At 42.7% G+C, this 22,621-nt stretch overlaps 1 protein-coding gene and 1 pseudogene across 1 annotated transcript; both read left to right on the forward strand.

Annotated features, from left to right (window-relative positions):
- The first annotated feature begins 7,272 nt into the window (after nt 1-7,272).
- LOC142699854 (gastrula zinc finger protein XlCGF66.1-like) lies at nt 7,273-13,122 on the forward strand. The gene is made up of 4 exons (XM_075848083.1): nt 7,273-7,431; nt 7,895-8,059; nt 8,144-8,267; nt 13,094-13,122. The coding sequence occupies exons 1-4, from the start codon at nt 7,354-7,356 to the stop codon at nt 13,120-13,122; spliced, it is 396 nt and encodes a 131-aa protein (XP_075704198.1). The 5' UTR covers nt 7,273-7,353.
- The window catches only part of LOC142677591 (uncharacterized), a 51,237-nt pseudogene continuing 38,815 nt past the window's right edge, over nt 10,200-22,621 (forward strand).

Consider the following 22,621-nt stretch of genomic DNA (forward strand, 5'->3'; position numbering starts at 1 on the left):
CAATTACAGTTGAATTCCGGTAAATACAGGAGGATTCAAATAGGACGATGCAAAAGTAAAGGCCTGTGGTTAAAGTAAAATCAGTGGTAAATGGCCATTGACTGAAAAATCAAAGAAGAACAGTCAAAGTTGCCTATAGCAACCAATCACAGCACAGCTTTCATTTCCAAGAGCCAAATTTGAAATGTGCTTGCATAGTATGACATAAGATGGTGACATCGAAGCAAAAAATAGCTTTTTCTGTGTTGGAATCTGCAGGAACGGGGGTTTGTTGTGGCAGTAGAGTGAAATTTTCAGAATAAATTTTTGTAAAAGTGCTCTGCATAGAAACTGCATTTCACATTGGGTGATGCAATTAGAAAACACTGGGTATTTATGTCATGAGAAAAGTCTGGGCCACCTAAAGACATGGGATGAGACAGTGAGAAGGATTCAAGCCGTGTACGACCAGGCTGACCAGTATGGAACTACAGGTGCACAAACCACGGTATGCCGTATCTTACGAAAACGCCTGCATTTTAAGCCATACAGATTACATCTTATTTAAGAACTGGAAGAGGACGAATTAGCTGACAAGCTGGCGTTCAGCGACGAGGCTACCTTTCATCTCAGAGGGAAGGTCAATCGCCACAACGTCAGAATTTGGGACTCAGAAAAACCATGCGTCCTTATCGAGCACAGGAAGGACTCACCCAAAAGTAATCGTGTACTGTAAAATGAGAAGGCACAAAGTCTACTGTCCCTTCTTTTTCGCTGAGGATACTGTCAGTGGCCACTTCTACCTGGACATGTTAAAGGAATGGCTTATGCCACAGATAGACTATGTTCGGCAGATCTTCCTCTATCAGCAGGATGGTGCACTTCCACATTTTCATTTGGATGTTCACCAATACTCGCCAGAAACAATGATTCACCAATATTGCGTTGGCCTCTACGATCACCAGATCTAACATCCTACGACTTCTATCTGTGGGGTTACATCAAGGACTTAGTGTATCTGCCCCCCAGGCACAGGATCTGAATGACCTGGGACAACGCATCACTAAAACAGTGGAGTACATATCCAAGGATATGCTGTCACCCACCCAGACAGCACTGGACTACCACCTAGACATCTGCCGTGTTACCAATGGAAATTACTTTGAACATTCGTAGCGCATAGATAAAACTTAGATAGTGTCTTCTCATGTTAATAAATTTGTGTTACGTTCTCTCGGTTATGAATACCGCAGCTATAACTTTGCACCATACTTTTTTAATTGCTCTGTATAATTGCTCTGTATAATTAACACTCCTATGGTACCTACACACACACACACACACACACACACACACACACACACACACACACACACACAGTGCTTCTATTAAGAATGCCATGCTTTTGTTGGGGTTTTCCTTGGCATATTTTGTGTGGCAAAAACCGCTGCAAACAGATATTAGCAGGAAGTGATTAGGGATAATTACACACATAAAAGTAAAATCTTTTGTGATGTTTTTTTCTTTTTATCTTGTGTTGTTTTTTTTAGGTCAAAGGCATTTTCCCATAGGCTTCTATATAGAAAAAAACACACTTCTAAAGAAAACACATTAAAAATGTGTTTTTAAGAAAAATGGCACTGAAAAGATAAATAAAATTCATGATCCTTTAAGAGAAAAAAAAAACAACAATAAGTTTCTGAGAAGGAAGGTTTAATGTCCAAGTTATCTGATGTATTATTATTTTTTTCTCTTATAGCATTTCCCACTTTCCGAACATGAATATGGTTTCTTCTCTATGTAAATTTTCTGATAAGTTAAAAAAAATTGTATTTCCTTGTAAAACATTTTTACATCAATACAGCGTCTCCCCTCCGTGACTTTTCTGATAATCCTTTAGTTTGGTTTTAGTAATAAAACATTTCTTACACTCTAGACATGAATACAGCTTCTCCCCCTTGTGTCTTCTCCGATGCATTTCAAAATTTGATTTTTGTGCAAAACATTTCCCACATTCTGAACATGAATACAGCTTCTGTCCTGTGTGACTTCTCTCATGTGCAACACGATTTGTTTTTTTTGTAAACCATTTCCCACATTCTGAACATGAATACGGTTTCTCTCCTGTGTGACTTCTCTCATATGCAACAAGATTTGATTTTTGTGCAAAACATTTCCCACATTCTGAACATGAATACGGCTTCTCTCCTGTGTGACTTCTCTCATGTGTAACAAGATGTGATTTTTGTGCAAAACATTTCCCACATTCTGAACATGAATACGGCTTCTCTCCTGTGTAAATTCTCACGTGTAACAAGACTTGATTCTTCCATAAAACATTTCCCACATTCTGAAAATTTATTTGGCTTCTCTCCTGTGTGAATTCTCTCATGTGCAACAAGATTTGATTTTTGCCTAGTGCATGACCAGATTCATAGAACACCTTGTAGAGAACTTCTATGTGCAGTCACAGCTCCCTCAGGTCCTGCACTATGTATAACACATTGCATTGTCTGACGTGTTGCTGTAATGTAGAACTAAGGCTGGGTTCACACTACCTATTTTCAGACGTAATGGAACCGTTTTACGCTTCGAATTATGTCTGAAAAAATGGCTCCAATACGTCGGCGAACATCTGCCCATTACTTTCAATGGGTTTGCCGATGTACTGTGCCGGCGACCTGTCATTTTACGCGTCGCTGTCAAAATACGGCGCGTAACAATACAGCCTCGTCAAAAGAAGTGCAGGACACTTCTTGGGACGTAATTGGAGCCATTTTTCATTGACTCCAATGAAGAACCGCTCCAAATTACGTCCGTAAAAGACGCCCCGCAAAATGCGAGTACACGCAATTACGTCTGAAATTCAGGAGCTGTTTTCTCCTGAAAACAGCTCCGTAATTTCAGACGTGATCGCAGTTATCGTGTGCACATACCCTAAGGAGGAACCTCACCTTAGCAAACCTCCCAATTCACTTTCTAAATTCATTATTACTTACCTGTGGTAACACCTCCTGGAATTTCCTCCTCCACTTTACTCTTAGGGTATGTGCACACACACTAATTACGTCCGTAATTGACGGACGTATTTCGGCCGCAAGTCCCGGACCGAACACAGTGCAAGGAGCCGGGCTCCTAGCATCATACTTATGTACGATGCTAGGAGTCCCTGCCTCGCTGCAGGACAACTGTCGCGTAGTGTAATCATGTTTTCAGCACGGGACAGTAGTTCCACGGAGAGGCAGGGACTCCTAGCATCGTACATAAGTATGATGCTAGGAGCCCGGCTCCCTGCACTGTGTTCGGTCCGGGACTTGCGGCCGAAATACGTCCGTCAATTACGGACGTAATTAGTGTGTGTGCACATACCCTTAAAGGTTCTACCAGGAGAACGTCTCATACATGAGCAGAAGAGAAGACTCCAGTGTTAGTAGATCTCACACTGAACATGCGGAACATCTTCCACATGATGGTCATGTCCGCTGTTCCCACATGGTAGAACTTTACACTCCTCATGTTGTAGAGATTATAAGAGCAGCGCAGATCAGTCACTGGTATTATATACGACTATGTTCACACATGGAGAAATGGTGGCAGCAATTTCTGTGATTATCCAACTCATCTGATTGTGGTTAATAAAAAGCCATGGATCTGCTGCAGAAACAACAATATTCAGTTATATGAAAACTTCTACAACAAATCTGTTACCATCCCCCAGTTCAGCACTGCAGCAAAGCGAGGAACGTGTGATCAGAGATCAGGAATCACATATCTGTATATAATGCACATGACGAAATAACCGGCGTATGCAGCACGGACAGCAGAGAGATGGGCGGGGAGTGACTCAGGTATGTGGAGCAATTGCAGGGAGGAGGTATAAGAGGAGAGAACTACAACTCCCAGCATGTCTAGACTGTTATTATGTGATATCAGAGGACATTACAGGGAGGGGGTATAAGAGGAAAGAACTACAACTCCCAGCATGTCTAGACTGTTATTATGTGATATCAGAGGACATTACAGGGAGGAGGTATAAGAGGAAAGAACTACAACTCCCAGCATGTCCAGACTGTTATTATGTGATATCAGAAGACATTACAGGGAGGAGGTATAAGAGGAAAGAACTACAACTCCCAGCATGTCCAGACTGTTATTATGGGATATCAAAGAACATTACAGGGTGGTGGTATAAGAGGAGAGAACTACAACTCCCAGCATGTCCAGGCTGTTATTATGTGATATCAGAGGACATTACAGGGAGAAGGTATAAAAGGAGAGATCTACAACTCCCAGAATGTCCAGACTGTTATTATGTGATATCAGAGGACATTACAGGGAGAAGGTATAAAAGGAGAGAACTACAACTCCCAGAATGTCCAGACTGTTATTATGTGATATCAGAGGACATTACAGGGAGAAGGTATAAAAGGAGAGAACTACAACTCCCAGAATGTCCAGGCTGTTATTATGTGATATCAGAGGACATTACAGGGAGAAGGTATAAAAGGAGAGAACTACAACTCCCAGCATGTCCAGACTGTTATTATGTGATATCAGAGGACATTACAGGGAGGGGGTATAAGAGGAGAGAACTACAACTCCCAGAATGTCCAGACTGTTATTATGTGATATCAGAGGTCATTACAGGGAGGAGTATAAGAGGAGAGAACTACAACTCCCAGCATGTCCAGACTGTTATTATGTGATATCAGAAGACATTACAGGGAGGAGGTATAAGAGGAGAGAACTACAACTCCCAGCATGTCCAGACTGTTATGTGATATCAGAGGACATTACAGGGAGAGGTATAAGAGGAGAGAACTACAACTCCCAGCATGTCCAGACTTTAATTATGTGATATCAGAGGACATTACAGGTAGTGGTATAAGAGGAGAGGACTACAACTCCCAGCATGTCCAGAATTTTATTATGGGATATCAGGGGACATTACAGGGAGGAGGTATAAGAGGAGAGAACTACAACTCCCAGCATGTCCAGACTGTTATGTGATATCAGAGGACATTACAGGAGGAGGTATAAGAGGAGAGAACTACAACTCCCAGCATGCCCAGGCTGTTATTACGTGATATCAGAGGACATTACAGGGAGGGGGTATAAGAGGAGAGAACTACAACTCCCAGCATGTCCAGGCTGTTATTATGGGCTATAACGTCACGTGATCATCATCATTTCTCCACAGCACAGGAGCCCCGCCCCCTCACATAGACCAGCCCGTTATTTCACGTGATCCACATCACAGGTCCATCCCCCACGTCTCCTCCTCACTGATAAGCTCCGCCTCTTCCGCAGTGACCACATGGTCGTGACGTCTTCACAGGTCCTTTAGCCAGAACCCATTATATTTCACACGTTTTAGCTCCGATCCCCACTGCACTGGTCACATGATCCCCATTCCCCCCTCATGTCATGCGATCATCATGTCCTTCATACATCTCTCATTCTTTGCACTTCTAAGCTCCGTCCCCAGATGCAGCGGTCACGTGATCTTTATATTGTTACATGTCCTTCATCCACCACGTCTCTCCACTGATAAGCTCCGCCCCTCCTGCCGTTGTCACGTGGTGGTGACGTCATCACAGGTCCTTCAGCTATTTCCATGTATGAGGTAGAGAGCAGCGCTGGTCGGGTGTTCTCTCTGTTATCTGTCACCCCTGTATGAGTGTGTATACAGAGAGCCGTCAATCATTGAGTGACCCCGCCCACTGGACTCCTAGCCGGGATTTAACCCCTCCAGTGCCGGCCTCTTTGGGGGTAAGTGGTTATTTCTGGTCTTTGTAGTGGTCGGATGGTTTGTGGGACGAGTCGTGTTTTGTAATGACATAATATTCGGGACATACAACTTATTCACTGACTTTTATACATTTCTTGTTAATGTCGTTCACCGTGCGGTTTAAGGGAATGTTCACACGTAGCGAATACGACCCACAACACGCAAGGAAATCACCCCGAATATTCACCCCAAATGGTGGCCGTATAATCCCCCCGAATATCTACTACAGAAATACAACAAGGCCGATCCTCACCTCTCCGAGCGTTACCATAGCAACACGACCCTGCTCTTCCGGCTGTGTCCAGGTGACCCCTATAATGACATGTGACCTCTCCAGCCTGTGATTGGCTGCAGGGGTCACATGACGCCTTCTGTTTTATATATGTGTAACCTGCAGCGTTGCTGTGAACACGCGGTGGAGCCGCAGAGGATTCTGGGAAGAATGGCGTTTGTTGCGGAACTTGACATTCCTATTGAACTTAATGGGGAAATTCTGCAACAAATGCGCAGCGAATCCGCGGTATAAATCCGATATCCTGCGTGCCTATAAACCGCACCACAGGTTAACCCCTTAACGACCAGGCCAGGTTCTATTCCCCCTGTCTTCTCAGATCTATAACATTTTTGTGCTTTCCTGTCAGTCTCGCGGTGCGAGGATTAGGTTCTGCGGGACGAGTTGTAGATTTTCAGGGCGTCATATAAAGTATCACATAATCTCACTGCAACTGCAAAACTCCTATGTGGGGGAAATGGGGAAAATCTGGGATTCCTCCAATGTATTTTTGTGGTAAAAACGTCCTGATAACTTTATTCTTCCGTCAATACGATTACGGAGATAGCAAATTTCTATAGTTTTTCATGATGTGCGACATTTACAGAGAAAAAACGTAATTCTTAAAAAAAATTGTTTTGTGTCACCAAATTATCAGAGCCAGGACTTTTTTTTTATTTTTCCGTCGATGGAACGGAGTGGGGGATTGTTGTTTTTTGTGGGACAAACTGTACCATGTCTTGTGAGATGTCCGCAATGTCTCCGCAGTATCCACCATGTGTCAGGTTGTCAGGAGTCAGGTCTTCATTGTCTGGGGGGAAATGTCTTCATTTTACTCTTCTCACCTGAGAGATATGTCATAAATGTCTGATATATGGGGGTCCCACCTTTATGTGGAGAACGGGGGTCCCCCGACCCGCCTGGTGAGGTGATGACTATATCCAGGTGGAGAATGAATGGAGAGGTGACCACACATGTGCACGACTCTCCCCATTCACTTGTATAGGAGGTCCAGAAACAGCCGAGCACGGCCAGAGGTGGAGCCGCATCTACCAGACATTTCTGGCATATCCTGGGGAGAAATGTCCGTGTTGGGAATACCCCTTTATTCCATGTGGTGACGGCTCTGAGAAGATGTTTCTCTCAATGATCAATAAGTGAGGTTCTGTATGTCACACATGATGTTGTCCCCTGTATGATCTCCATCTTCTCCTTTCTTCATAAAGACGTCTGCAGTACTAGATCCTCCAGATCCTCCAGTTTTCTCATCTTCTCCTCCACAACGTTCCTTCTCCTGAATGACCCACCAAGGATGGACATGGACAGGAATGAGATGAGCAGAAGAATATTAGACTTCACCTTGGAGATCATCTACCTGTTGAGCGGAGAGGTAAACTTTTCTACATTATAGAACAAGTCACACATAGGGAAGGGACAATACATAATAGGAAGAATCCAGTGTCCTGTATAACAGCGTCCAGACCTTCCAAGTGACATCAAGAAGCTGAAGATCAGCCACCAATGTGGTCAGTTATGTGTCATGTCACCAATGCAGCAATAGTAATGTTGTAGAGCAATGAGAATGACCAGGAACCAGGAGGATCAGGATGACATCTATATAGAAACATAGAAGATGACGGCAGGAGGAGAGCACATGGTCCATCTAGTCCCCCCAATATTATTTCCTTTTTAGTTTTGGCCTCGTTCTATTTTCTCAATGTTTTGTAGGTGAGGTCTCCAGTATTACAGATATGGGGTCACTAGAGCTCTATACAGCGGGGTCACAATCTCCCTCTTCCTACTGAGGGGGGAATACTGTGCTCAGCTCTCTAAGTGTCTCTCTCCATACACAGGAGTACACAATAGTGAAGAAGACATCGGGTGACTGTACGAGTCCCATCATCCATGAGTCAGGAGGATGGAGCAGTAGTCCCATCGCAGAGCCTCCCCCTCACTCCCGGATACATGAGAAGATCTTAGAACTGATCTACAAGATGACGGAGCTGCTGACTGGAGAGGTGACACTGCTGGGAATGCTGGGAAATTCTACAGTAACAGCACTGGAGGTGTCTGGGTGATGACTGTATCATTGTGTGTGTCAGGTTCCTATAAGGTGTCAGGATGTCACTGTCTATTTCTCCATGGAGGAGTGGAAGTATCTAGAAGGACACAAGGATCTGTACGAGGAGGTCATGATGGAGAACTACCGGCCGCACACATCACAAGGTGAGAAGAGACAGATAGATATATATATTGACATTACTGGGGGCACAGGCTGGACTGGTGGCCATGTTGAAGTCTTAATACCATCATGTTCAGTACATATACACGTGTGTACAATGACGTGTAATGTAGGATCTCCACAACTTTGTCTTTTCACATCACGTTAGATCCCTACGTTTCCTGCATACGTTTAATAAATCCATAGCGCTCCATTCACCAGACAGATTATGTCCTTTGGTACAAATGAAGCCCAGAGCAGTAGACTGTACGAGCGCAGTAAAGCGAGCTGTACCATCCACGGCTACATGTGTGTAATGTTCATGCTCTCATTCCCGCCGGACTTCTCTCCTGGACTCCTCTCAGTAACTTGTAAGCTCTTTTGCTAAAACGGAGGGTTTTGAGGTGGGCAGGTTTGGAACACTAAACTCCATCTACATAACGACATGTTGGGGGTTTAGTGGCTCCAAACCTACTGACCGGTTCCTTTCTAAATGCTGCCAGGACTCCTAGAGAAAGCCTGTGAGTCCTGCTTCCCCCGCCCACTCAGAATGATTGACAGGTTTCCCTTTGTGATCCTGCTCATAAAATATGAGGGTGTGACAGACGTTCCTGATGGGGCCGATGCCGGAGCTCCAAACACACGTTCCTTGCTCTACCGCCTGTCCGTGCAGACCATGTAAGGAGCGATGCTGGAAGGGTTATTATCAGCCCCCCACAGACATTGAGATCAGCTGCTGGAAATCTGTGATGTGGGGGCCATTACTTTACACATCTGTAAACATTTGTGGAGAGGGAAAATCATATTCCATGACCTGCCGCTCGTCTGTAGTGTGGAGGATGGGAAGTCGTACCAGGTGTATGTTACTGCCAGTCATCAATCTCCGCCAGTGTGCTAAGCTGGTCATACACATTAGATGTATGTCGCCCGGACCTGCTGACTTTCTAATGTATATGACGACTTCCCAACTCTGCCCGGACGTCAGATGTCAGGAGAGAGAAGGATCGGGCTGTGGAATTTCAACATGCCGGCTCCTTTTGTTAGTAGATAAGTCACTATCAGAGGTGTCTGGTGGTGACTTTCTCCCTATTGAAAACACATACACACCCGACCGAGCGTTCATGTATATGGAGGAGGGGAGGAGCGATGGTTCACCTGACCGCTATCTAGAGTGTATGGCCGACTTTAGACTGGTAGTTCACAAAACTAAGATCTACACTAATCAGCCATAAGATTAAAACCACCTGCCTAATATTGTGTAGGCGCTGCCAAAACAGCTCTGACCCATCGAGGCACGGACTCCACAAGGCCTCTGAAGGTTCCTGTGGTATCTGGTCCCATGACCTTAGCAGAATATCCTCCAAGTCCTGTAAGTTGTGAGGTGCGGCCTCCATGGTTCAGACTTTTTGTTTCCTCAAGTCAAGGAAATAATTTTATACTAAGGCAGAGCAGGGAGCCGTTGGCACCCCACCATCTACTCTGGTAGGCAACTTTAAGCGTACGGCTTTCAAGGCACATTGACCTCGAAAACCGGTAGTGAGGACCTCAACATTGTAATTTCGGCTCTGATCAGTAAACATAGAAGTGTAGAGAGAAGTGTCTGATATATAGACAGATATACAGTAGTCATGTATTCAGTCACTGTGTGTTTCCTACAGATGGATCCAGTAGGAGAAATCCACCAGAGAGATGTCCCAGTCCTCTGTATTCCCAGGACTGTCCAGAGGAAAATCACAATGTCCCAGAGAATCATCAGGTAGATGAAGCTGAGTCCTATACCAGATCTATATAGGGGGGTGTGGAGCTTTTTGGTCCTGCGGTCATAGATGGGGTCATAGATTTTGGTGGTTTCTTATGTTGATCTGTTAGATTCTTCGCACTCTCTGCTGTATTGTACTGAATTGTTACATATGTGAAATCAGGGGGAAGATCTGACCAATATTAAAGCGGAGGATGAAGCAGAAGAAGAGCGGGTGAGGGGCGATCAACCGTGTAAGAGTGAAGTGGAGGAGGAAATTCCAGGAGGTGTTACCACAGGTCAGTAATAATGATATTAGAAAGTGAATTGGGAGGTTTGGTAAGGTGGGGTTCCTCCTTAGTTCTACATTACAGTAACACGTCAGACAATGTGTTATACGTAGTGCAGGAGCTGAGGGAGCTGTGACTGCACATAGAAGTCCTCTACAAGGTGATCTATGAATCTGGTCATGCACTAGGCTTAGCATCAGATTCCAGATGTCCAGGTTGTTATTATGTGATATCAGAGGACATTACAGGGAGGGGTATAATAGGAAAGAACTACAACTCCCAGCATGTCCAGACTGTTGTTATGGGATATCAGAGTACATTACAGGGAGGAGGTATAAGACTGGATAACTACAACTTCCAGCAAGTCCAGACAGTAATTACGTAATATCAGAGGACATTACAGGGAGGCGGTATAAGAGGAGAGACTGGCGCAGGGCAAATGTGGTGCCTATTTTCAAAAAGGGCTCTAGGTCTTCCCCGGGTAATTATAGACCAGTAAGCTGAACATCCATCGTGGGGAAAATGTTTGAGGGGCTATTGAGGGACTATATACAGGATTATGTGACAATAAATAGCATTATAAGTGACAGCCAGCACGGTTTTACTAAGGACAGAAGTTGTCAAACTAACCTAATCTGTTTTTATGAAGAGGTGAGCAGAAGTCTAGACAGAGGGGCCGCTGTGGATATAGTGTTTTTGGACTTTGCAAAGGCATTTGACTCGGTCCCTCATAGACGTCTAATGGGTAAATTAAGGACTATAGGTTTAGAAAATATAGTTTGTAATTGGATTGAGAATTGGCTCAAGGACCGTATCCAGAGAGTTGTGGTCAATGATTCCTTCTCTGAATGGTCACCGGTTATAAGTGGTGTACCCCAGGGTTCAGTGCTGGGACCACTATTATTCAACTTATTTATTAATGATATAGAGGATGGGATTAATAGCACTATTTCTGTTTTTGCAGATGACCCCAAGCTATGTAATATAGTTCAGACTATGGAAGATGTTCATGAATTACAGGCAGATTTAAACAAACTGAGTGTTTGGGCGTCCACTTGGCAGATGAAGTTTAATGTAGATAAATGTAAAGTTATGCATCTGGGTACCAACAACCTGCATGCATCATATGTCCTAGGGGGCGCTACACTGGCGGATTCACTTGTTGAGAAGGATCTGGGTGTACTTGTAAATCATAAACTCAATAACAGCATGCAGTGTCAATCAGCTGTTTCAAAGGCCAGCAGGATATTGTCGTGTATTAAAAGAGGCATGGACTCGCGGGACAGGGATGTAATATTACCACTTTACAAAGCATTAGTGAGGCCTCATCTAGAAAATGCAGTTCAGTTCTGGGCTCCAGTTCATAGAAAGGATGCCCTGGAGTTGGAAAAAATACAAAGAAGAGCAACGAAGCTAATAAGGGGCATGGAGAATTTAAGTTATGAGGAAAGATTGAAAGAATTAAACCTATTTAGCCTTGAAAAAAGACGACTAAGGGGGGACATGATTAACTTATATAAATATATTAATGGCACATACAAAAAATATGGTGAAATCCTGTTCCTTGTAAAACCCCCTCAAAAAACAAGGGGGCACTCCCTCCGTCTGGAGAAAAAAAGGTTCAAGCTGCAGAGGCGACAAGGCTTCTTTACAGTGAGAACTGTGAATTTATGGAATAGCCTACCGCAGGAGCTGGTCGCAGCAGGGACAGTAGATGGCTTTAAAAAAGGGTTAGATAATTTCCTAGAACAAAAAAATATTAGCTCCTATGTGTAGAAATTTTTCCTTCCCTTTTCCCTTCCCTTGGTTGAACTTGATGGACAGGTGTCTTTTTTTCAGCCGTACTAACTATGTAACTATGTAACTACAACTCCCAGCATGTACAGGCTGTTTTTATGTGATATCATTACAGGGAGGAGGTATAACACTGGAGAACTACAACTCCCAGGATGTCAATGACTGTAATTATGTGATATAATTACATATTCTATGGGACATTACAGGGAGGAGTATAGGAGGAGAGAACTACAACTCCCAGCATGTCCAGACTGTTATTATGAGATATCAGTGGACATTGCAGGGAGGAGGTATAAGAGGAGAGAACTACAACCCCCAGCATGTCCAGACTGTTATTATGAGAGATCAGAGGACATTACAGGGAGGAGGTATAAGACTAGATAACTACAACTCCCAGTATGTCCAGGCTGTTATTAAGTTATATCATTACAGGGAGGAGGTATAAGACTGGAGAACAACAAATCCCAGAAAGTCCAGACTGTAATTATGTGATATCAGAGGACATTACAGGGAGGAGGTATAAAAGGAGAGGACTACAACTCCCAGCATGTTCAGACTTATTATGGGATATCAGAGGACATTACAGGGAAGAGGTACAAGGCTGGAGAACTACAACTCCAAGCATTTCCAGGGTGTTGTTATGGGATATCAGAGGACATTTCAGGGAGGAGGTATAAGAGGAGAGAACTACAACTCCCAGCATGTCCAGGGTGTTGTTATGGGATATCAGAGGACATTTCAGGGAGGAGGTGTGATAGAAGAATTTTGTTTCTTATCAAATAGATTCGAGGAGTCATCTGAATAAAAATGGCGCGTCTTTATTCTTATCGATAAGGAGACATTGTGACCGGTAGATCAAAAATCCATCAGCAAATGTCTGCTGCCAGCTTGAGTATCATGGTTTTTATACATGGGATAACCCTTGTTCCAACCAGTCCTTAGACCGCTTTCTTACCTCTTTATTCAACCTCGACACTTACGTAAACACTTCACTGTCTCTCTAAAGGAATTCAGCTGCTCACCCCGTCTACTTGATAACATATTGAACACTTTGTCAGCAGAAAAATCTTTTGCAGAGAAACTTGTATAGCTCAATACACATTTTAGTGTCCGATACATACATTTATAAAACTTTCCTAACATTCCCTCCGGTTATAAATTTATTAAGAAGTGTTCTGAGACATCCAAAACAGATTTTGTCCTTTACGTTTTCACCAGTCCTTCAGAACCTTGACCGCCATCATGGGGTGTTTCCAAGCCATCGCATAAATCTTCATTTTGAATCTCGTGGTACATTGTTTTAGTATTTGAAGTGTCAATAAGTCTCTGAATTAGTCCCGTAATGCAAGAAATGCAACAACATCCACAAGTATATCTGCCACTGTTGCTCCGGAAATCAATAGACTGGATATGTGGTTACTCCATTTTCCAAACCATCCTTCAAGCCAATTAGTGAAGATGTCATTTATTCCAGAGTTTTCCGCAAGTTCTTCGGACAGGGAATTGAGTCCTTCCATTGCCTTGGTAATACTGTCATCAGGAGCTGTATTATTGGGAATAAAAGTACAACAGAAGATACAAACATTTTGCAGACACCCCGTTTTTCTGCTAGTAACATATCCAGGGCCATTCTATTTCACCACGTCATTAAAGATGTAGGTCCCAACTGATCTGCAATGCCCTTTACTGCATCTCTGGCATAATTAACAAATCTCTGTTGATTGTAATAAATATAATTAATCCAGTCGACATTCTTATTTATCGTAGACCACCAGAAAAGTACAGACTTGAAGCCTGATGCAATCTGATTTCGGCCCTTAAACTCATTTTGCCCCCCTCGGGGTACTCCTATTTCATCTATGTATATTCTATGGTCAAAGGAACCTCCAGGGATAGACCGCTTATAGCGATTCAGATCGTCTCCAGGGCTATTTCTCATTCTGGGAAACTCGGGGGCTAAAAACAAGTGGATGTCATCAGAAGCTGAACCAGAGTACAGCTTCCCTGCCACTTGGCCAGTAGCCTAGGTCTCAGATTCCTGTCTCCACATAGCCATCAGAGATCAGTCCTTGCCCTTGTCTGGCTGGTAAATCATTTAGAGGAGTAATTACCATTATCGGTCACAAAACTCTTCAGTGAGGTTCCCTACTTTCTTACCTGCCTGCCGGCAAAAGGCCCTTTTTAACAACTACAAGCAAGATAAAATAACAAAGCACGTCAGCACTAATATACTTATCCTCACGCAAGCGCTCCAGTGGTTTCTTAATCCAAAACTATGTGATTCTATCTAGCAAAGTGAACCATTGTGCGTGCGCTGTTGTGCTTTTGACTTGAGATTCGATCTCCCTGCGATGGCCTTTTGCGCATGCGCTGACTCCGCTATGTGTTAACGGTCCCTGCATGTCGAGTCTATCACTGGTCCTTTTTTCTGCTATTACTGCAGAGGCTCCACATTCTATCTCGCTAAAATGAACAATTGCGCACGCGCTACTGTGCTAGTGACTGTGGGATTCTATTTCCCCGCTGTGGTCTAGTGCACATATGACACTTTCGCTACGTTTCATTGGTTCTTGCATGCTGAGTGTGCTATTTGTTCTGTCGTCTGTCCATCACTGTTGTGGAGGCTCGACCTTCAATATCAGTTTCTATTGGCCACTATGTTAATTAGGTAACAGCTGAAGGCAATCCTTCCTGCATATAACTCTCAGAATTTTGCGGCGCGTTATCATTAGCCCCGATACCCTTGAAGACGCTGCATCTGCAGTGAAACATGTCGGAGGGGGGGGGGCTCTTTTGAAATTTTTAATTTGTTACTGCTGATCTCTGATACTGCTGATCTCTGATACTGACTTTGACCTTGGTCAGAGTGCAGCGTGCTGCAGCCGCTGACACTTTGAATCTTGCTACTGGCACACAATGCACTATGCTGGTTACTATCAGCAGTGAACATAACTTTTAATTTCTATGTAGTGTGTCTTTGCTATAATAGCCTAATAAAATTTTTTTATTTTATCTTGCTTGTAGTTGTTAAAAAGGGCCTTTTGCCGGCAGGCAAATATTTCTATTGATTGTTAATTAGCCCACCAACTATCTGGGTCTTGCTTCCATTATTATTGATCTACTTTCTTACCTTGCCCATTCCTCAGAATGCAGGTGTAGTTGCCTGGGTAAGCAACTACTAAGAGAGGGATTTCATCTCTCCCCACAGGTGGGTACAATAAAGAGAATGTCTTACATAATTGATCACCTGGATTATATGATGCATTATATAAAGATAACACGCATTTCAGACCTTGTGGGTTCTCCTTATCTGATAGCCTGAAAGGTATAGTAGCCAGATGTGGCCTAGCTTTTGCGCAAGTGATAGTTAGTTCTTTTATTTTAGATTGCAGTGTATCCTATCCAGACGAATCATTCATTTTTATAACTGTAACTTGTTTCTAATGCCAATTTATTTTCATACGTGAAGTTGGCCAGATAGACTATAGAAGGTGGGTCTATCTTCGGGGCTAAAGGACTTTCAATTGCATCCTTTTCCTTAACATCAATAAAATGCACTCTCCTCTATTTAGACTATATTTGAACCTCTATTGTTTCCAGTTCTCAGTAGGTCATAAAAGTCTACCTGCAATATGGCTGTTTGTCCTTCACTAAAGTTAATGCTAACCACATTTCCATTGACCTGGAGTTACTGAATTAATGTTATCTGCGGGATCCCATCTCTTGTTATCATTATATTGCCATCTCACCTTCAGTGAAATTAAAATATTTAACCCCTCCAATCTAAGTCCTTAGGGAATCCTTCCCCTGACCCTGTTTTCCAGGGATCCCACACATTAGGTTGACCCACCTTGGACCCCCATAGGATACCTAGAATAATTTATAACATTTTGCCCTGTCTCCCCCCAGGCTCTGGATGTTTTCTTCGCTGAAGTTTGAGACCAGTTACTTCTAACAAATGACCACTCTTTGTAATCAGTCTTTTATAGCCTAGGAGGATAGTGGCAATTCCCTAACTACCTTACAGTGTGATAAGTGTATCCAAGAGGGACGTTCGGCTATCTGTAGGCCACTTTCTCTATATTCTTTACTGCTAAACCTACTAATATTGGCAATAATCTAAACTTCTCCATTGTACATATTGGTCATAATTGTCGTACTGTCCTAATGGGACTTTTACCCCTGCAGATATAACAGGTCATGGGCAGCATCTTCCCCAAACCTAAAGACACCCGGGTAACATAACCTCTGGGCTCTCATTGCTGCCATGTACTTCTTACGAGTGACAACAACCAGTGACCTTCACCTCATAACTCCACATAAAACACCTCAAGTTGTTATTCACAATACCGTGGCATGTTTACACACATTATAATTATAATCCTCAGAAAATATAAACAATAGGGTCTCAACTAAGAAAAGAATACTATCACCAATCTCATGCTATCACCCTCAGGTTTGGGTCCCATCAGTTCATTGACAAGTCCTGTACATCAAGTCAAACAAACACCTTTATATAAGAAAAACGTCTCTGTCCCTCTGGACAGGGCACATAGATAATGTGTAGTTACTGGGTACATTTTATGTCACACTTGGTGTTCATCTTCTCAGCTGGATTTGCACCTTGATCTGAGCTGATTACCTGTAACATCTTCTACTCACAGAAATATTCACAAATATCATATATTTTATCTGACAAGTGTCTCAAACCAAATTTTGTCTTACCTACTCTGAGATCCAAATTAACACCCTTATACATATACCTAATATCTTAGGAAACTAAAATTCAATGAAATCCATACAAAATATGTTAGAATGGATATTGTGGACTTGGGAACTCTCCTCTTTTTGGTCTTACATTCCCCTGTGGATTATATTTGGCGCATGTTATACAGGTTAAACAACATTTTTAGAGGAGTTAGTAAATCCATATGCTGTGAACACTGTAGATATGATCTCTACCATCCCCCCTGTTGAGACATGGCTTGTCCCATGGCTCAGTATAGCTTCATATCTGAATAAGTTGCTTGGTAGGATGTATTTGTTCTTACAAGATCCATCTACAAACAGTATGAGATCACGATTTGGTAGTGGAGTATCTTTAACCCCTTAAGGACTGAGCCTGTTTTGGCCTTAAGGACACAGCCTATTTTTTCAAATCTGACGTGTCACTTTATGTGGTAATAACTCCGGAATGCTTTTACCTATCCAAGCGATTCTGAGATAGTTTTCTCGTGACACATTGGACTTTATGTTACTGGCAAAATTTGCTCGATACATTAAGTATTTAATTGTGAAAAACACCAAAATGTAGCGAAAAATTGCAAAAATTAGCATTTTTCTAAATTTATATGTATCTGCTTGTAAGACAGATAGTAATACCACACAAAATTGTTGCTAATTAACATCACCCATATGTCTACTTTAGATTGGCATCGTTTTTTGAACATCCTTTTATTTTTCTATGACATCACAAGGCTTAGAACTTTAGCAGCAATTTCTCACATTTTCAAGAAAATTTCAAAAGGCTATTTTTACAGGGGCCAGTTCAGTTGTGAAGTGGATTTGAGGGCCTTATATATTTAGAAACCCCCGATAAGTCACCCCATTTTAAAAACTTCACCCCTCAAGTATTCAAAACAGCATTTAGAAAGTTTCTTAACCCTTTAGATGTTTCACAGGAATTAAGGTAAAGTAGATGTGAAATGTTCAAATTTCTTCTTTATTTTTTTTGCAGAAATGCATTGTTCATCTATTTTTTTTTTGTAACACAGAAAGTTTTACCAGAGAAACGCAACTCAATATTTATTGCCCAGATTCTGCAGTTTTTAGAAATATCCCACATGTGGCCCTAGTGCACTTATTGACTGAAGCATAGGACTCAGAAGCAAAGGAGCACCTAGAGGATTTTGGGGCCTCCTTTTTATTAGAAAATATTTTAGGCTCCATGTCGGGTCTGAAAGGCTCTTGCGGCGCCAAAACAGTGAACATCCCCCAAAAATGACCCCATTTTGGAAACTATACCACTTGAGGAAATTATCTAGGGGTATAGTGAGCATTTTGACCCCGCAGGTTTTTTGCAGAAATTACTGGAAGTAGGCCGTGAAAATGAAAATCTACATTCTTTCAAAGAAAATGTAGGTTTAGCTAATTTTTGCTAATTTCCACAAGGACTAAAAGGAGAAAATGCACTACTACTTTTGTAAAGCAATTTCTCCCGAGTAAAACAATACCCCGCATGTGGTCATAAACGGCTATTTGGACACACGGCGGTGCTTAGAAGGGAAAGAGTGCCATTTGGCTTTTGGAGCTCAAATTTAGCAGGAATGGTTTGCGGAGACCACGTCACATTTGCAAAGCCCCTAAGGGACCAAAAAGGTGAAAACGCCAAAAAAGTGACTCCATTTAGGAAACTACACCCCTTGAAGAATCCATCTAGGGGTGTAGTGAACATTTTGAACCCACAGAGGTTTCATAGAGACGTAGCTTTAGCTCAAAATTTTTCATTTTCTCAACAAATAAAGGAATAAAAGAATCCCAACATTTGTAAAGCAACTTCTCTGGAGTACGGCAATACCCCATTTGTGGTCATAAACTGCTGTTTGGGCATACGGCAAGGATCAGAAGAGGAGTGCCATTTGGCTTTTGGAGCACAGATTTTGCTGGATTGGTTTTTTGACACCATGTCACTTTTGCAAAGCTCCTAAGGTACCAGTACAATGGAAACTACCCAAAAGTGACTTGATTCATGAAACTACACCCCTTGAGGAATTCATCTAGGGGTGTAGTGAGCATTTTGACACCACAGGTGTTTCATAGATTTTATTAGAATTGGGCAGTGAAAATAAAAAAAATCCTTTTTCTTCAATAAGACGTAGTTTTAGCTGAAAATGTTTCATATTCTCAACAAATAAATGAAAAAAAGCACCCCAACACTTGTAAAGCAACTTCTCCTGTGTACGGCAATACCACATATGTGGTCATAAACTGCTGTTTGGGCACAGAGTAGGGCTCAGAAGGGAAGGAGCACCATTTGGCTTTTGGAGTATAGATTTTGCTGGATTGGTTTCTGGGCACTATGTCGCATTTGCAAAGTCCCTGTGGGACCAAAACAGTGGAAGCCCCACAGAAGTGACCCCATTTTGGAAACTACACCCCTCAAGGTATTCACCTAGTGGTGTAGTGAGCATATTAACCCCACAGATGATTGGCAGAAATTGGTGTGCACTCGATGTTGCAGAGTGAAAATGGTTTTTCAATAGATATGCCAATATGTGGCGCCCAGCTTGTGCCACTGGAGACACACACCCCAAAAATTGTTAAAAGGGTTCTCCCGGGTATGGTGATGCCATATATGTGGAAGTAAACTTCTGTTTGGGCACACTGTAGGGTTCAGAAGGGAGGTAGCACCATTTGGCTTTTGGAGCGTGGATTTTGCTTGTAGTAGTTTTGTTTTGAGTCTTACTGGTGTTTCCGTTTATAATGTGGGGGTACATGTAAGGCGGGCGGAGTAAATAAGGGGCATAGTCAGGTGGTATAGTTGGGTAAAAAAAAACAATAAAATAATCCATAGCTGTGTGTTATGCTGTGACACAATCCTTTCTGCACAGGCCGGTGTCGCACTAATAAATGGTCTTTACTTATTCCCCTTTTGGTCCACACTCGGCACCTTTTGAAGTTTGGGGAATTTTGCTGGGAAGTGTTGTCCTGGTATAATACGGGCACCCTCGCTTCCAGAAGATATGTTTTTGACCCTCCCCTTCCTGGTTCCCTAATTTTAGGGGCCTTGATAATTCGCCACTTGAAACAGAAGAAACGTTCCCCTCGGGCCGGCACAACTGCATATTTTTATTTCCTGGCTTATTGGTGCCTTGACTTATTTAATTTTTTCATAGACGTAGTGGTATGAGGGCTGGTTTGTTGTGGGACGAACTGTAGTTTTTATTGGTACCATTGGTACCATTTTATTGGTACCATTTTTCGTCGACGGAGCTGTATGAGGGCTTGTTTTTAGCGAGACGAGTTATAGTTTTTATAGGTATCATTTTAGGTACATGCGACTTTTTGATCACTTTTTATTTCAATTTTTGGAAGACAAAGTGACCGAAAAATAGCAATTATGTCAGTATTTTTTAGTTGTTGTTTTTTTACGGCGTTCACTGGGCGGAATAAATAACATAATATTTTTATAGTTAAGGTCGTTACGGTCGCAGCGATACCAAATATGTATGGTTTATTTTTTTCAATAATAAGGGAAAAAGGGCGATTTGTGTTTTGTGTTATTATTTGAAACTTTTATTGTATTTTTTACAACTTTTATTTTTACTTTTTGTTTTTACACTTTTCTTTAGTCCCACTAGGGGACTTGAAGGTCCAACTCTTTGTTTGATGTTCTAATACATTGCACTACCTATGTAGTGCAATGTATTAGAACTGTCAGTTGTTCACTGACAGCAAGCCGATCAGGCTCCGCCTCCGGGCGGGGCCTAATCGGCTAACGTAATGGCAGATAGGAAGCCATTGTTAGGCATCCTGTTGCCATAGTAGCAGTCGCCAGCCTTGCCATCGCATACAAACCACTTTGATGCAGCGATTGCATTGAATCGCTGCATTGAAGGGGTTAATGGCAGGAATCGGAGCTAGCTCCGGTTCCTGCCGATAGATCGAGGTGTCCGCTGTAACATACAGCGGACACCCACTGCTGATGACGACGGCTCAGCTTCTGAGCCGGCGCCATCTTGCCGATGGTACCGGAAGCCTCCTGGGCCCCGCCGATGACGGGGCATAGGAGGATTCCATTACTGGCGGACCGGGAGGTAAGTATTAGCCCTCCGATCGCCTTTGCAGCCACCGGCAACCCAGCGATCACGTTGCTGGGGTGCCGGTGGCTATAAACTCCTCACATGCTGCGATCTCTATTGAACGCAGCATGTGAGGGGTTAATCGGTCGGATCGGAGGCTAGCTCCGGTCCTGGCCAATACCTCAGGGTGCCAGCTGTAACATACAGCTGTCACCCGGCGGTGATGTCGCTGGCTCAGCTCCTGAGCCAGCTCCATCTCCTTCACGTACAGTTACGTGGCGATGCGCGAAAAGGCCATCTCCCATGACGTAACTGTACGTGAAATTGCGCGAAGGGGTTAAGATCTGATCTTGGTAATACCCTTTCTGCTTTGGAGGATAGACAATCATGTGGTTCACAACCCTCAGCAGTAGGCATGAAGAATTTAAAGTGGTACATCTTTCTATCATTAATAACACTAATGTGGCGGAAGCTCTTATATCTTCTGCAGTGGTTACAACTTATTGAACATAGGGAGGTAAGGCTCTAGCTACTGGGTCAAGTTCTGATGAGTAGTAAGCTAGAGGTCTATCCTTTCCTCCATACACCTGTGTTAGTACTGAAGTCATGTATCCATTTTTACAGTCTTACAGGTTGAATAAAGGGTTTTTGAATAATCAGGTAGTCCAAGCACTGAAGATCCTACAAGAACCTGTTTTATCTGAAAAAATTTCTCCTCCTCTTCAGAAGTCCATTTAATGGAATCCTGGGCTGGTCGGGGTTCCTCATAAATCAAGCACATTAATGGTCCTGTAATATCAGCATAATTGGCTATCCAACTTCTGCAGAAATTAGTCATACCCAGAGAGGACATAATTTGTCTTTTTGTCAGAGGTTTCGGTGCTTGGAGTATTGCTGACTTTCTTCCTTCATCTAGATGTTTACTTTCTTGGGTGATATGGTGTATGGAATGCCTGTGTGATACCGAGGCTAGTTATTATATGCCCTAATACTTCTCCTGGTTAATTGGTTCCTCTGTCACTCTCAATTACTTCAGGGACCCCATATCGGCATACTACTTCACCAAGTATTTTCTTAGCAGTGTTTTTAGCTATGTTTTTGGTTACTGGCCATGCCTCAGGCCAGTTTGAAAACACGTCAGTACATACGAGGACATATTCATATACACCTCGCAGGGATAGCTGTATGTAGTCCACCTGCAGTCACTGGAAGGAGTAATCACGGCGAGGCATGTGCTTACTGGGTGTTTTCTATCATTTTACCGGGGTTGTGTCTGACGCATGTCAGGCAACCCTCTATATGTCGAGCAGCTGCGTTCTGAAATCATGGGGCAAACCAGTGTTCAAAAACACAGAAGAAAGAGCGCTTGTAGCCAGAGAAATATATCAAACATACAAAATTTATTAATAACATATACAAGAATACATTTATATAAAAAATATATGTATATGATACAATATATTGAAAGGACGAGACTCTAGAAAAAAGTTTCAGGAAGTAGATATCGGAATTATCAATATACAGATTGGGTTGGCTGTATTGTCACAGAAGCAAAATCTCTCAGATATGTTAGGGAAATCCCTCTTATAAAACGTAGTCAAGTAACATAGCCTCAATATAGAGAGGCATAATTGTATAGATCTACATACTAAGTATAACACATAAATTCCAGATATCTAACTACAATAGTTACTGGGAGAGAGAATGCATTGGACAAGGCTTACCCATGTTGT

This window comes from Rhinoderma darwinii, chromosome 1 (genome assembly GCF_050947455.1).
Source record: "Rhinoderma darwinii isolate aRhiDar2 chromosome 1, aRhiDar2.hap1, whole genome shotgun sequence".
Taxonomy (NCBI): Eukaryota; Metazoa; Chordata; class Amphibia; order Anura; family Rhinodermatidae; genus Rhinoderma; species Rhinoderma darwinii.